This window comes from Humulus lupulus, chromosome 8, assembly GCF_963169125.1.
Source record: "Humulus lupulus chromosome 8, drHumLupu1.1, whole genome shotgun sequence".
NCBI lineage: Eukaryota > Viridiplantae > Streptophyta > Magnoliopsida > Rosales > Cannabaceae > Humulus > Humulus lupulus.
The window spans coordinates 12,592,560-12,606,514 of record NC_084800.1 but is presented as its reverse complement, the minus strand read 5'-3'; the positions used below and the strand labels follow the sequence as shown (position 1 = coordinate 12,606,514).

Below are 13,955 nucleotides of genomic sequence, written 5' to 3'. Positions count from 1 at the left end.
CATTTTTTATCCCCACATCTTCATATATATTTTTAAAATAATACGTACATATGTAATTTATATTTATTATTTTACTGTTACTTGTGTTTCTATTATATTTTAGACTATAAAAGAGAAGAAGAAAAAAATACAGAAGGGGTGTACCTAATTGTTTTTCTTTTTGACATGCGGGTGTGCATAATTTAAAGGATATATATTTTATTTTAATTTTTTAATAATTGGTAAGGGTGTCTTTAGAGCGATTTGAGAGCCATTGAACTATAATATTATATATTAGGTTTTAGTTATTTTTGCTATTGTTGATTGCGAAATGCCTTACCATTTGTCAGTGTATTATTTTTACAGATTTTTCTGATCCAAATAGATGTTGTTTATTGTTTATTCTATCAAACACTGAACCGGTTGACTCTTTATGGATGACACATTGCTGGGTGGTTTTAGTTAACAAATATATCATAGAAAGGAACTTTATTATTTAGAAAACGGGTTTGAAGCCAAAGAAATAGCTGTACCAATGTCACATAATTTTGTTTTTTATTTTTTGGGGTTTTTGATGAAAGGATAGCCCCAAAGCAGGGCACCCAGAAACTGCATTAAGAAACCATACCGAAAACGGCAATGAAACAAACACCAAAAACAAAACAGACCTAGAGCAACAAAACCTAGACATAAAAAACTTTGCTTAATGTCATCTATGACATGAATGATTAAAATCGTATCAATTGGAACAAAGTTAAGGCTGAAAACAATTAAAGTTTAAGTTCAGTATCATCTCTAAGAAGATCCAAATCAATTTGGTAATTTCGGCCCCATAAGATTGATTCGCAACGCCCACTTTGCTAGGTTATGAGCCGCAAATAGTTCCATCGACGATCGATCTTTTCAATTCCCTAGGCCAATAACCTGTCAGCAGCCACGTAAAACCAAGACCTTAGTTAGGCAAGTGAGTGGAGAGGAGTCTTAGTTCTGAACTCAAACGACGAGACCACATGAGCCGAGTCGATCAGATTGAAAAATAACCCAGTGCCGCGTATTTTTCACAGCCAGCTCGACTGCTTTTACCACCTTAAGGCCTTCAGCAATATGAGGATCTGTTTGATCAATCCAATCTGTCCAAAGACAGACAATTTCCGCTCTTGAGTTCCTTACCACCAAAGCAACCATAGAACCATCGTCCGAGACAGCCACATCAGAGTTCACCATCAGCCACCCATCCGGAGGAGAAATCCAGCCCACCTGGGCAGGGGTATGATCAGGAGGATTCAAAATCTCCCTGTGCTCATCGAACCGCTGGTTTATGGTGGTCCGGAGGCTGGACACGTCACATTTCTCCCCTCCAAAAACCACAGAGTTTCGTTCTTTCCAAACTACATCCATAAGAACCGAAGCTCCAGTGAGAAACTCATCAAAGGAAAGACTTGGTGGTCTATTCTGGTTCGAACTGAAATGCTTCAACCAAGCTGCCCACGAAGTAACATGCACCTGCATAGTACGAATGCCCCATAAGGCAGTAAACCATAGGACCGACGCCACTATCTATATTGACTAACATAAACGTTCAATCAATATATAGCTCCGAATAAAATTAGTATCTTTGCATCATGGCGAAGTTAATTAGGTTCAGCCATTGTCTCCTTATCATTTGTACAATCAACCTTATACTACTTGCAATATCTCTAAATTGAAATGCAGCCTTGTTAATAATTGGGAAATCAGCTTTTGATGTTGGAAATAATAGCTATGTCAACACAAGTTTTGAGGCAGCAAAATTTTTCCCATATGGCCAAACTTTCTTTGAGTATTTAACTGGAGATTTTCAAATGGTCGTCTTGTTCCTAATTTCATCGGTAACAAGCAACAAATATTAATTATGTTTATAAGTACATATTCAAATAAAAAATATTCAAATAATGAAAAATAGAGAAAATTACATGTGGCATCATTTTTATCATTTTTAATTTCAATTTTACAGATGTTTTTTTTTTAATTACAAATTTCACTTTTTTTTACCATAATTAAAACTTGAGAATCTAATGGGTACTATTGTGCCCAATACCATAAAGAGAGATGACATATGAAATTTAATATCTAGTCTCACACAATTTAATTTAATAATTATTGTAAGGAATAACTAATCAATTAAATTGTGACATCTCTCGTGGTGTTAGACACCTTAATGTGCTGAATAAAAACACTCTTAGAACTTAATGTATGATATTATTGACATTTTATGACTCAATTGTTCAATTTGCTCTCATAATACATGTTTGAAACTAATTTTCTCTTTCTCTTTTCTCTCTTCTCGGCAACTTTAAAATTCTTTTCAGGGCACACCACTTATCATTTAGGCTCAAGGATGCTATCATCACGACTTACTCTTCAATATAATTATTTTGATATGTGGGAATAATATATATTTTTGTTGTCGTCGGTAAAGATGACTGAAATTAAAAGTAATTTTTTAGTTTATTTTATAATTAGTTTTTGTGTTGTGTTTGAAAAGTAATTTTTAAGTTTCTTTTCTACTTTGTTTATAAAAAATAAACGAAAATGTGTCTTTAGTAATTGTAATTTGTTGTCGCTTTTATTTATTTTGAATAAAATGAAAAGCTTTCATTAATGGTTACTATCCTCTAAGCATAAGGATAATTAAACAGAGGGAACAATACTCTCTCTAATACTACAATCTAGTTGAGAACAAAATGTCCTTGCAATATGATGGGCAACCTTGTTAGTAGATCATTTTGCAAAGAAAATAGATACATTATTTAACTCTTGAAACAACTCTTTATAATCGTTGATAATAAGCCCATAAGGAGACACCATACACACAGAGCTCCAGATTGCTTGAACCACTTTCTCACAATTAGATTCAACTATGACCAGTTGCCAGTATTTTTGTTTGATCCCACTCGAGGCTTCTTTGACCCTAATGGCGTCTACAATTTCAGGTGACACTGGTTGATTAAACAAAAAATAATTATAAAAATACCAAAATATTTATTTTATTATAATTCAAAACTAAATTCTAAATTTATTTTTTGTTTGATTAATAAAAAAACTATTATTATTCACATGTAAATTACATTAGTGACTTGTATTAATACTATTCATTAAAAAAGTAACTACATAGCATACTAAAAATTGATTTTGATGATATAAAGAATATAATAATTTGTTATATTGTAACTCATTAGTTTCTAAAATAAGTTTCAAGATAACGTATAAATATTGTATTAATAATTTGTTATATTGTAACTCATTAGTTTTTAAAATAAGTTTCAAGGTAACGTATAAGTATTGTAAATAATAAGACGCTATAATATAACTTAAAAATGAATAATTAGTATTTTAAGATAAAAAAAAAATTCACAAATAAGAAGTAACCTGAATATATATGAAATATTATCCTCTAAAAATGAATTTTTTTATACAAAAGTAACAAATTGGTATCTTATTAGCATTGAGAAAGAAAAAATATGAGATTTTGTGAAGTTTTCCAATTCATGCATATTATTTTTGGAATCTAGTATTTTTTGATGACATGACAAGAAATTTTTGTAAATAAAAAGTTGTATGTAATTTTTGTAATTATTTTATGTTATATGTATAATTGAAAAAAAAATCTCAAATTCCATTACCCAAAATCCATAAACACAAGTCATGGAAGCCAAAACAAATAATTTCTCAAAATTTGCTCGGGAGATATTCAACAAAAACAACTACCATCTTTGGGAAAAATATTTGCTCCTAATCAAGTTATTTAAACGAAAAATACATAATAGAGATAGTTTTGACCAAATTACTCTTACTCATATCATAATTGGAAATCTCTTGTTGCTTTGTGTTTTCAATATCATAGTTGTACTTTTTCACCAAAATATATCACCAAAACATATATTTTTATAATTTACCTCAAATTTTTATATTATACTATACATATGTTTTTCTATTTTTTCTCAACATTATTTATATATTATATTTTTTAAAATATTTTATTCATTTTAAGAAATAAAATAATTAAATATAATAGTATTACACTTATATATATACAAAAATTTATAAAAAAAATAACCAAATATTTATAACTTGATGAATAGTATTTTACTACATTTAGAGAAGTACTATTCATTTAGGTAAAAAAATATATATTTACATCATCATTGCAATACTACTTAACCAATTTTTATCTATATTATAAAGAATAACACATTTTAACTCATTCATTGGAAGTGCCCTTATAAACTAAGTAACTGATCTACATACTAACAATATTTAGTTACAAGGATGAACTAACTAACCAAACGATCAGATGATGTAACAAACTCTTTAACAGAAAGCTCAGACTCAAAGGGTCTTGTAGTCTCAAGGGACAATTTGAATCAAATTATGATTCAGTAGAAGTTACTTTTACAATGCCGATAAAATTTCATATTGCCAATTCTAAGGACGTTAGTATTGCCTAAAAGTCATATGTCTCCACGGATTAAAGAATATGACACAAGTTATGTATGCTTATCAAGAGAGATCCTCTGTTAATCTAATCAATTTCTCTGTCCCTTTGTAAAGGTTTGGAAAAACTAGAGAAAAGAAACCAAAACGTAGAGAAGAGACTTGTGAAAAATGAAGAGCTCAAATTCAGCACAGTGAGACTCTTGATATATATATTGATAGTGTAAAGAATTTGTTACAAAGAAATGGTTACAAAAGCTGTTAAGACAGCTGTGAAACAGAATTCTGTTATAAAACAGATTTACACTAAATGATCACGTGTTGTCAAGCTCATCATATACAGTGTGTCTAATATCCCCCCTCAAGTGACACGGTGAAGCACTAAGTGTCAACTTGGAACTGAGAAAACTGAACTGAGGAATAGGCAAAGGCTTCGTTAAGATGTCTGCAATTTGATGAGATGAGTCAACGTATCTAACATCCAAGAGATTGGCTAATACACGATCACGAACAAAATGAAGGTCGATTTCGATGTGTTTCGTACGAGCATGAAAGACTGGATTTGAAGACAATGAACCAGCTCCTAGATTGCCACACCATAGTATAGGACACTGAAACAATCGCACGTCCAGTTCAGAGAGGAAGGGATTGAAGCCAAATCAACTCAGTTGTTGCCAAGGCCAAGGATCTGTACTCTGCTTCAGTACTTGATCTGGAGACAACTTGTTGTTTCTTTGAGGACCAGCTGATTAAATTGCCACCAAGAAACACATAGTAGCCCGAAGTAGATCGACGATCATCAAGGCATCCTGCCCAGTTAGCATCAGTGAAGCCTTGGAGATCAAGATGAGAGGAAGATTTGAAGCAAAGACCAAGTTCTTGAGTACCAACCAGATAATGAAGGACCCTTTTGCAGGCAGCCCAGTGAGCAGTGGTGGGAGCCCGTAGAAACTGACTTAAACGATTTATAGCAAAAGCTATATCAGGTCTGGTCATGGTAAGGTACTGAAGTGCCCCAATAATACTGCGGTACATCTTAGGATCAGCTAGAGGAGTGCCAGAGTTGAGGGTCAATTTTGAGTAGGAGCACATGGGAGTAGGTTGAGGCTTAGCATCTGAGAGATGGACCTTATGCAGCAAATCTTTAATGTACTTTCTTTGACTGAGATAAAAACCAGATGAGTCACGATAAACCTCAAAGCCTAAGAAGTATTGCACTGAACCAAGGACTTTAAGTGCAAACTGTAAGTGGAGATCAGTAATGAGCTTATGAATCTGAGCTGTATCTTCACCAGTGATGAGTATATCATCAACATAGACTAGCACAATCAACACCTTGGTATGTTTTCTGGTAAAGAACAAACTAGTATCAGCTTTAGAATTTGTAAAACCCCATTGAAGCAAAGAGTTTCTGAGTTTGTCAAACCAGGATCTAGGGGCCTGTTTGAGACCGTATATAGCTTTGTTAAGCTTGCAGACATGATTAGGAAACTCTTTACTGATGAAACCCGAAGGTTGTTGCATAAACACAGTCTCTTCCAAATGACCATGCAAGAAAGCATTGTTGACATCTACTTGCTGAATGTCCCAACCATAAGTAACAGCAAGTGTAAAAATGACCCGTATGGTACAAGGCTTGATAACTGGGTTGTATGTCTCAAAAAAATCTAAACCTGGGGTTTGCTGAAAGCCTTTGGCAACCAGTCTGGCCTTGTACCTATCCACACTCCCATCTTGATGATATTTGACGCGAAACACCCATTGTTGCTGACAATAGCCATATCTTGTGAGAATGGTACCAAAGTCCAAGTATTATTGTCAAGAAGTGCCTGAAATTCAATTTGCATAGCTTGTTTCCAAGCTGGATTAGCAAGAGCAGACTTCACATTTAATGGTTCTAAATCAATATTACTAGCATTAGTAAGAAAAGCTTTTGGTTTAAACACATTATTTTTAGACCTGGTAACCATGTGATGAGTGTTGCGGGGTTGAGGAGGAGGAGGAAGGGCAGTATGGACATCTGAGATGGGAACACAGGAATTGAAATCAGGTAATAGGGAAGTCTCAGTAGACGGAATAGGAGTGGTGTGAGAAGTAGGTTGACTGGAAGGACTAGGAAGAGATGGGCTGGGAGAAGGAGCTAAAGGAGTTGGACTTGGAGAAAAAGAAGTGGGAATGAAAGGAGAGGGAACTCTGTACGAGTTCACATCAACAAAGGCAGGGGTGGGGTTAGAACACTGGTTTGAGGTAGGGAAGAGAGTGGAATAGGGAAACTCACTTTCATTAGATGTAACACTCCTAGCTATGTAGAGCCTACCACTCGGGTGTAAGCATTTATATCCATGATGAGTAAGACTATAACCTAGAAAGAGACATTTGGATGACCTGAAACTAACCTTATGAGGCTGGTAAGGTCTAAGAAGAGGAAAGCAGGAACACCCGAAAACTTTGAGAAGGTTATAGTCAGGTTTGAGGTGGAATAACTTTTCAAATGGAGAAACAAAATTCAAAGTAGGAGTGGGAAGTCTATTAATCAAGTAAGCTGCAGAAAGATAAGCTTCCCACCAAAATTTTAGAGGCATTTCTGCCTGAGCAAGGAGTGTTAAACCAAGATCAACAACATGCCTGTGTTTTCTTTCGACACGACCTTGTTGTTGATGTGTATGAGGGCAAGAGTTTTTTCTGGTAATTCCTAGATCTTTGAACAGATTATATAAAGGTTGATACTCTAGACCAAGATTTGTTTGAATCGACTTGATTTTTGACTGAAAGTTTCTGTCAACATAAGCAAGAAATTGTCTAAAAATATGTTGGACTTCAGACTTAGTATGCATAGGAAAAATCCAAACAAACCGAGTAAAATCATCAACAAAACTAAGATAGTATTTGTAACCATCTGGAGATGGGTAAAAAGAAGGACCCCATACATCAGAATAGACCAACTCAAATGGTGCAAAAGGTTTATTACGTGAGCTTTTAAAGCTGAATTCATGAAGCTTGCCCATTTGACAAGCATTACAGAAGCCAACATTGTTGGTGCTTACATTTGGAGAGACAACTGATAAAACTTTGGCTAAGACAGACTTAGATGGGTGACCAAGGCGGCAGTGCCAAACAGAAGCTATCTTAGACTTATTATGTACAGGATTACTTGAGGTTGTACAGTTGAAAGCAGTAGGAATACAAGATAAACGGTTGGAGTTACAACTGGAAACAGAACTGGAATTTGGGGTGGGCATTTGAAGCTTGTACAGGCCATCACTGAGGGAACCCCGAAGAAGTACATGCCTCGTGCTCTTGTCCTTTATAAGACAGCAAATCGAGTCAAATTCAAGTACAACATTATTATCTTTAGTGAATTGAGAAATGCTAAGTAAATTCTTGGTAATGGTAGGAACATGAAGTATATCTTTTAAGACTAAAGAATGATTTGAAATGCTAGTATTAACTGAATTAGACCCTATGTGAAGTATAGGCATAGAGTTACCATTACCAACAATGACTTTAGCTTTGCCTTTGTAATCTGCTTTGGTGTTGAGATTGTGAGCATCAATGGTCATGTGATGTGTGGCTCCACTGTCCAAGAACCATGATCCAGGAGAGTCATCAGCAAGAGGCGATTCAGTGATGTAAGCCTGAGGGGATTCAGATCCATGGGGAGTGGAGGAAGAATCAGAGGTAGGTTGAGTACCATTGAAGGTGATATCAAACCGATGATAGCACTTGTGAACAGTATGACCAGTACGCCCACAAAGTTGGCAAACAGGCCGGTTGCCTCGTCCTCCACGACCTCCAAAGTTGTATCTGCCACCACGGTTTGGTGTACGACTGCCACCACGTCCTGAACTTCTATAGGCACCATGAAAATTCATACTGGCAAGATTTGCTTGAACATTTTCAAAGGCAGTGCTAGTCTGTTGAGTAATTCACATTTCTTGGTTGTGCAGGCTGAATCGAAGTTCTTGGAGAGTGAGATTCTCATATCGATTGGTGAGGTTAACAATAGTAGCTTCATATTCGGGGCCAAGACCTCCCAAGATGTAGAGACAAAGGCTGTCGTCAGATAGTGGTTCCCCTGCTTCAGTAAGGGCATCGACATAGTGCTTCATCTTTAAAATGTAATCATCAATGGAGGTGGATCCTTTCTTGGTTGCTTGAAGAAGACCTTTGACTTGCAGAATCCGAGCCTTAGACTTCGTTGCAAAGAGTTGAGCAAGAAGATTCCAGATCTCAGCAGATGAACGACAGTGAATGATATGTCCAAGCATTGCCTCAGAAACAGAGTTCATTAACCAGTGCATTAGAAACTGGTCGAAGCGAAGCCATTGAAGATAAGCAGGGTTGGGAACATTACCTGCAAGAAATGGAGATGGAGAGGGAATGGTGCCAAGAACATAGCCATCGAGACTATAAGCACGGACAGCTGCTAACACAAGAGCTCGCCAGTAGGAATAATTTGTGCGATCTAACCGGAGATTCAGCGGAAGAAGATTGTTGTTAGGAAGATTAGCAGGATCGATTACTGGAGCTGGAGCAACGATCGGTGCTGGAGGTGGTGCTGGAGGCGGCGGTGGTGCATTGTTGCGAGGATTAGGAGAAGTTGACTGCACGGATTGAGAACCTTCTTCGGCCATGGCAAGAAGAACTCTGATACCATGTAAAGGTTTGGAAAAACTAGAGAAAAGAAACCAAAACGTAGAGAAGAGACTTGTGAAAAATGAAGAGCTCAAAGTCAACACAGTGAGACTCTTGATATATATATTGATAGTGTAAAGAATTTGTTACAAAGAAATGGTTACAAAAGCTGTTAAGACAGCTATGAAACAGAATTCTGTTATAAAACAGATTTACACTAAATGATCACGTGTTGTCAAGCTCATCATATACAGTGTGTCTAATACCCCTCATTTTATTTGTCTATTTTGTGTACTGCAGGTGGCTCTCTTGAGTACACGTTAACGCTTCAATTTCTTTTATTTATTAACTAATGTTGACCCATAGACCGTTTTAATATTTTTCATAGGGAAATATTGAATGGTGATTTTTTTAATTATTATTTTTGATCGGGAATATATATGAGATGACTTTTGGTGAATGTTGACAATGTTTGTGTATTATTTTTTGACGTGCTATCTAGATGTTGAGAGGAAAATGAAGAATCACATGAACAGAGCTTAATTATGTATGTGATCATGTTAATATGATTATATTAATTTATACATACTGGTGAACTTGGATTATTAGGCACTCAGTGTAGTCTATACTTTTTGTTTTTTTAATCTTAAGTCAACCTCCAAAAGTTGGAAAGTTCATATGATGAGCTTTCGGTGAAAGTTCATATGCTTTAGAAACATTGAATGTTTTCGTATCCGATCATTTTATTGTCTTTTATTAAACAATTTTTTATTATTTATAAAAATATATATTTTATTAGTTTTTTTTTGGACATGAGTAACTCTATATAATGCTCCCAAAACGTAGATAAAATCTAAATTAGTTGAAAGAAGTCCTCATGAGAAATCAAGCTTTGTCATTACTGTTCTAGTTATGTTTTACTGTATATGCAGCTTAGTAATTCCAACAAAATGTTACCGTCATTATCCCCAACCATCAAAAGATGTAATTGCCAGCTTGTTTGTCTTCGGCGATTCACTATTTGATGCTGGAAATAATAACTATATCAACACTTCAGGTCAGGCCAATTATTATCCATACGGTGAAACCTTCTTTAAGTACCCATCTGGTAGATTTTGTGATGGCCGAATTATTCCCGATTTTATTGGTAAGATAAAAGTATAGTTTATTTCAGTTTATGAATATATATTTTTGAGTTATATAAATTTCAAATTATAATTAACTAATAATTGTTAACATATATTTGTATTGTATGCAGCTGAGTATGCTAAGCTGCCGTTCATTCCCCCTTATTTGTACCCAGGAAATCATAACTTTAAATATGGGGTGAACTTTGCATCCGCGGGATCTGGTGCTCTAACTGGAACTAGACAAGGAATTGTACGTGTATATGAGACTTTTTTTTTTGTAAAAATATAATATATATGTTTTGACAAATATAACATAGCAAACATTATTTTTTTTTTAGAGATGTTTAATTAATTAGCTTAACACTTCTTATAGTGATTAAGATCATTGGTCTACGTGTGTAAGTAATTTCATCTTATTAATTAGTATATTTTATATAATCACAGGGAGAATTTGATAATGCTACAGATAATCAACAAGGGTATTGTAATGCTTGTTTCAGGCAATAGATCTCAAAACTCAACTTGATTATTTCAAGAACGTTAGCAATCAGCTGAAGCAACAAATGGGGTACGCAGATGCCAAGATTCTGCTTTCAAGAGCAGTTTACATCTTCAGTGTCGGGAGCAACGATTACTCATTCCCTTTCGATACTAACACCACCATCCTTGACTCCTACACCACCGAACAGTATGTGGGAATGGTTATAGGCAACATAACTAAAGTTATTCAGGTACTTTCAAAACCTTCTTATATATATATGTGTGCTTTCAAATATTATTATAATTTTCTTTTTCATTCATTATATTCGAAATTATGTGAGTTTGTCAGGAAATTTACAAAATTGGAGGAAGGAAATTTGGGTTTCTAAGCTTGGGTCGTCTAGGGTGTTCACCATCCGGTAGAGTGCTTGAAGGGGGGCATAGTGGCGCCTGCTTTGAAAAACTCACACCCTTTGTGAAATTACACAACAGACAACTCTCCATGCTACTAAAAGAGTTATACACAAAGCTCAAAGGGTTCAAATACTCACTTGTTGACTTTTACTCATTTGCAGAAGAAAGGATAAATCACCCCTCAAAATATGGTATATATATGCATTGAGTTTTTTTTCTTAAATAGCTAATTTCTTCCATGCTTATATATACATATCTAACTTTGTTGTTCTCTTGTGCAATACTAAATTAAGGCTTTAAAGAAGGGAAGGTGGCATGTTGTGGAAGTGGTCCGTACAGAGGACATGCGAGCTGTGGAGGTAGGAGAGGAGAAAAAGAGTATGAGCTATGTGAAAATGTCACAGACTATGTCTTCTTTGACTTCGCTCATCCTACAGAAAAGGTCAACGGGCAATTTGCCACAGAAGCATGGAGTGGAAAGCCTGGTTTCTCAGGGACTTACAATCTCAAAGCATTATTTAAATCCAAGTAAAATGCATGAAGACCTTCTATTACTTTCAATATGTGTCGTTTAGTCGTGTTTTTATGTATTCTGTAAAAAAAATTCTTTATGTATTGCTAAAGACCTTGAAATGTTACTTTTACCTATCTGTCCTTCTCATATTCAATCATGTTCATGTTATGTTCTAAGTTTTGTTGACATGAAAAAGTTAAAATATTCCTGTGGAGCTCAATCAATACGAACTCATTTTCATAAATATTGAGTACATGTCTAGAGGGAATCTGGTCAAACCAACTAAGTCAAACGAACTAGTTATTATACTATATATATATATTCATTCTTTATTTGAAAATTAATAAATTTCTGCCATATACATAAGCTGTTAGCGAGGCCCAAAAGGCTGGCCCGATCGAGTTGGACCCTATTGCAATACAAGAGCATATGGGAAGCTTGGAGTGGGACTCGGGTCGACCTACTGAAGAAGCCCAAAGGGCACCTGCAACATTCCAACAGAAGAGAACGACACTAGCAGTAAAAGAGGAGAAGAAATGGCGCGTAGCAAGAGAGAGCGCGTGTGTCTTGCTGGATGAGAGATTACCTGATGAGGCTGGGACGTTGAGGGGTTGTGATTTTGTAACCAAATTCAGTTAGCAATTGTTTGTTAGCTATTGAATTGGTTACTATTTGGCCCAATACCAAGTGAGGTCTGATTTCATTATTGATTAGTGATATTGTATAATTGTTTTTAAATTTAAATAAGTAAAATTTGATATTTAATTGCATCAATAATAATACGTCACCTGTATATAATTTTCTTAACAATTCTCATAAGTAATAGTTGTAATTAAGTGGAATGAGAATTGCAATTTGCATTGGGAGACTAGCTCTATCTCGAGGAGAGCCTTTTTCTAATTTAAGTATAAAATATAGATTAATATGTTGAAAGAAAAAAAAGATGAGAGTACGTACTAAGAAAAAAAAATTACATTACTCCATTTCGCACAATATATAAAAATAAAATTTTCACTACATTTTCTTATTGTAAATTCCCGATTTTGAGGGATTTGTTTCTATTTTTAGTTTATTGGCATTTTTGGTTTTAGTCAAAATTATTATTGTATTTATTGATTAAATCCTGTTTATTGTGTAATATTCTCTGCTGTAAATGTCTCTTTCCGTATATAGAATAAATCTGGAATTATCTTGGAAATATTCTTGTCATTTATTCTTTTTGTCTCGGTTAGGAAAGTCTGGGTATCTTTTGTTCCAGCAGAATCCGGTTCTGTCGAAACAGGTGGATATTTACCTTATTTAGAATTATCTTGTGCATCAAGTAATCAATGGTGAATATTCTTTATTTATGCTTTTGTTTCTCTATAAAAGCTTCTGACCTAGACGATTAGGTTATCACTTCAGAGATTGATTTCATATTTTGTTGAAGTGCCGTTTTTCATGAGCAAAGAGCTTTTGTTCTAGAGCTCTTTGTGTTTTGTTTTCTGTTTTTCTTGCATATGTTTTGTTAACTGTTTTGCAGGTAAAACTCTCAAGGACACCTTGTTTAAGAGCTTCGGGAGAAGCTTGTAGTGTGAGTCACTCTTCGGGATGATTAGTGCACGGACCAGAAGTTGAAGGGAGTTCAAGTTTCTGAGTCATTTGGAAGTGTTATTAGAAAGTGTCAAATTGCTGGGATTGCGACAATTTAAAGAGGGAGTCTTTAAGATTGTATAAGTCAATTGGTGATTGTAATTTGAATAATTCTTATCTAATAAACTTCATTCTCTGGGCGTGGCCCCATGGATTAGTAACAACCTGCAAAGGTTGTTGATACCACGTAAAAATTCGTGTGTCCTTTATTTTTACGTTTCTGATTAAGTAATTCTGTTTACACATATCATACATCTGTTTAAGCATTTCCGCAATCTGTTAAAACGTGTTTTTACATACATCCTTGGATTAATTATTTGAATTAACCAATTAATTTAATCCAAATAAGGGAATTTCAATTGGTATCAGAGCGGTTCACTAAACTCTTAGTGAGATCTTGTGGTTATTTTCCGTTTGATTTGTTTTGTGTGAAATGTCTTTCTTTGCAGAAGGTAGTTCGGTGTCTCGACCTCCATTGCTAAATGACTCAAACTATCCATATTGGAAAGTTAGGATGAGAGCCTTCATAAAAGCTCAAGATGAGAAAGCATGGAGAGCAATTTTGTCTGGGTGGTCACCTCCTACTGAAAAAGGTGAAGATGGAAGCACAATTGTAAAATCTGAACTTGTTTGGGACACAGAAGAAGAAAAATTATCTAGCTATAATAATAAAGCTCTTCACGCCATATTCAATGGTG

The 13,955-nt window shown here is 34.9% G+C and overlaps 1 protein-coding gene across 1 annotated transcript; it reads left to right on the top strand.

The window, feature by feature from the left end:
* Positions 1 to 9,972: 9,972 nt before the first annotated feature.
* Positions 9,973 to 11,876, top strand: LOC133794608 (GDSL esterase/lipase 1-like). Its single transcript, XM_062231936.1, has 5 exons — positions 9,973 to 10,234; positions 10,346 to 10,467; positions 10,718 to 10,948; positions 11,047 to 11,302; positions 11,405 to 11,876. The coding sequence occupies exons 1-5, from the start codon at positions 10,000 to 10,002 to the stop codon at positions 11,641 to 11,643; spliced, it is 1,083 nt and encodes a 360-aa protein (XP_062087920.1). The 5' UTR covers positions 9,973 to 9,999; the 3' UTR covers positions 11,644 to 11,876.
* The last annotated feature ends 2,079 nt before the right edge of the window (positions 11,877 to 13,955 follow it).

What these genes read in the sequence shown, in the direction of transcription:
- LOC133794608 (XM_062231936.1), top strand. Translation starts at nt 10,000, where the DNA reads ATGTTTTACTGTATATGCAGCTTAGTAATTCCAACAAAATGTTACCGT. An exon ending in CTGGAACTAGACAAGGAATT is followed by an intron (nt 10,468 to 10,717) that starts GTACGTGTATAT and finishes TGCTTGTTTCAG; the next exon opens with GCAATAGATCTCAAAACTCA. An exon ending in AAATCACCCCTCAAAATATG is followed by an intron (nt 11,303 to 11,404) that starts GTATATATATGC and finishes TACTAAATTAAG; the next exon opens with GCTTTAAAGAAGGGAAGGTG.